The sequence below is a fragment of the Anneissia japonica genome, unplaced genomic scaffold (assembly GCF_011630105.1).
Source record: "Anneissia japonica isolate Jap-2015-1 unplaced genomic scaffold, ASM1163010v1 scaffold61786_len1827_cov179, whole genome shotgun sequence".
In the NCBI taxonomy this organism is placed as follows: Eukaryota; Metazoa; Echinodermata; class Crinoidea; order Comatulida; family Comatulidae; genus Anneissia; species Anneissia japonica.
Genome location: NW_022742153.1, coordinates 1 through 1,827, shown reverse-complemented (window position 1 = coordinate 1,827; position 1,827 = coordinate 1). Strand labels below are relative to the sequence as shown.

At 42.1% G+C, this 1,827-nt stretch overlaps 1 protein-coding gene across 1 annotated transcript; it reads left to right on the top strand.

Annotated features, from left to right (window-relative positions):
• The first annotated feature begins 226 nt into the window (after nucleotides 1–226).
• On the top strand, nucleotides 227–1,821 carry LOC117118943 (POU domain, class 4, transcription factor 3-like). The gene has a single exon (XM_033263676.1). The coding sequence runs from the start codon at nucleotides 306–308 to the stop codon at nucleotides 1,044–1,046; it is 741 nt and encodes a 246-aa protein (XP_033119567.1). The 5' UTR covers nucleotides 227–305; the 3' UTR covers nucleotides 1,047–1,821.
• The last annotated feature ends 6 nt before the right edge of the window (nucleotides 1,822–1,827 follow it).

Genomic DNA, 1,827 nt, shown 5'->3' with positions numbered 1-1,827 from the left:
CTTGATACGCAGGGTTTGTGTTGACGATTGGTTGGTGTAAGCATCTGCTATGATCTTCATCAATTCGAAAGCCGGCCATGAAGCGATTTAATGTTCTGCTATGATCTTCATCAATTCGAAAGCCGGCCATGAAGCGATTTAATGTAACCATCATCGTCATAATACAATTTTGTTCAGTATTATATCATGTTACTAATTTTAACTTTTAAATTTTATTTCAGGGGAACTTTTTTGGTGGTTTGGACGAGTCAGTGTTTACACAAAGAGCTGAATCGTTAGTGGATGTTGTCAAGAATAATCAACAAATGAACATCAAGCACGATATGTATCCGTCACAAATGAACGCGAGCATGCCACCCCCATTTTCTACCTCATACACAACTAGGGGGATACACTCATCCGTAGAACACCACAATGAACTCCTCGATCAGATCTCTTTAACGAACAGTCTAGCAGAGATACAAAACCCAATGTTGGCGCACCAACAGTATTCACAAATCCCAAATAATGGTCATATGAACTCCGGCACACACGTGATGCTCTCACATGGCATGGGAATGCATGATCTAGACACCGACCCCCGAGAACTCGAAGCATTTGCTGAGAGATTCAAGCAAAGGCGCATTAAATTGGGGGTGACTCAAGCCGATGTCGGTCGGGCTCTTGCAAATTTGAAACTCCCCGGAGTGGGAGCTCTTAGTCAAAGCACGATTTGCCGTTTTGAATCACTTACCCTCAGTCACAACAACATGATAGCACTTAAACCTGTATTAGCCGAATGGTTAGACCAGGCAGAAGCGACGGCTAGAGCAAAGCGGGAGAACCCATTAATGGCAAACGGAGACAAAAAGCGAAAGCGTACGAGTATAGCGGCTCCGGAAAAGCGATCTTTAGAGGCGTATTTCACTGTGCAGCCACGTCCGTCCAGCGAAAAAATCGCCGCGATTGCAGAGAAGCTGGAACTAAGGAAAAACGTTGTTCGTGTATGGTTTTGTAATCAAAGGCAGAAACAGAAACGGATGAAATATTCAGCACAGGGTAGATGAACATTTAGTGATAGGTATTTTTATCTAAACTTTTATTTTGGTTTGCTATCGTCACGACCACCGCCTGTGAAAATGTGCAACCGAACAAGTTGAACTAACGAGCAAAAGAAGCGCTCATCGCATTACTCTTTTACTTGTAATTATCAGCACTGACTATGGTAGACATCACATAGGACCCACATGTAAATTATAAGATTGGGTAATCATGAAGAAAAGGATTGTAGCCGAGAGAACATCGCTGGAGAGATCATACACGTCGAACATACATGTCCAGGCAACCGAGACCATGCCTATGCCTATGGTGTGGCGTAATGTGTATACCCTCCTTTTAAACAAATATATAAAATAAACTACGATCAATTCCAAGAGAACTCTTGTTGAACTAGAGAGAACCTTCATCGAGTATTACAATAACAAATGCGACTTTTAACTTGAACAAAGCATCTAACTCGGGAAAGCAAAATTCTATACATAAATCGAACTTCAGCTCAAAAGACAGTTTTCGACAGCATTGACTATTTTGTGTTCGTCAACCAAATGAATACCCGCGGGGAAATCGATGTATCCTTTGTGCCATGCTGCTGCGTAGTTACTTGAACGCAGTGACCATGTACAGCAGACGATCTTCATACGATACAAGCCTGGACCTAAGGACTCAAAATGGCGGGCCAAATAGAGTTGCTGTTGCATGAACACTCTTTAAAGTATTCCGATAAAATTAATGAATGTGGTATGTTAGGCCTACCGGTGTTCATTTAATAGTCGAATTACCTAGTCGATC

Coding starts and splice junctions, on each gene's coding strand:
- LOC117118943 (XM_033263676.1), top strand. CDS start 306: ATGAACATCAAGCACGATATGTATCCGTCACAAATGAACGCGAGCATG.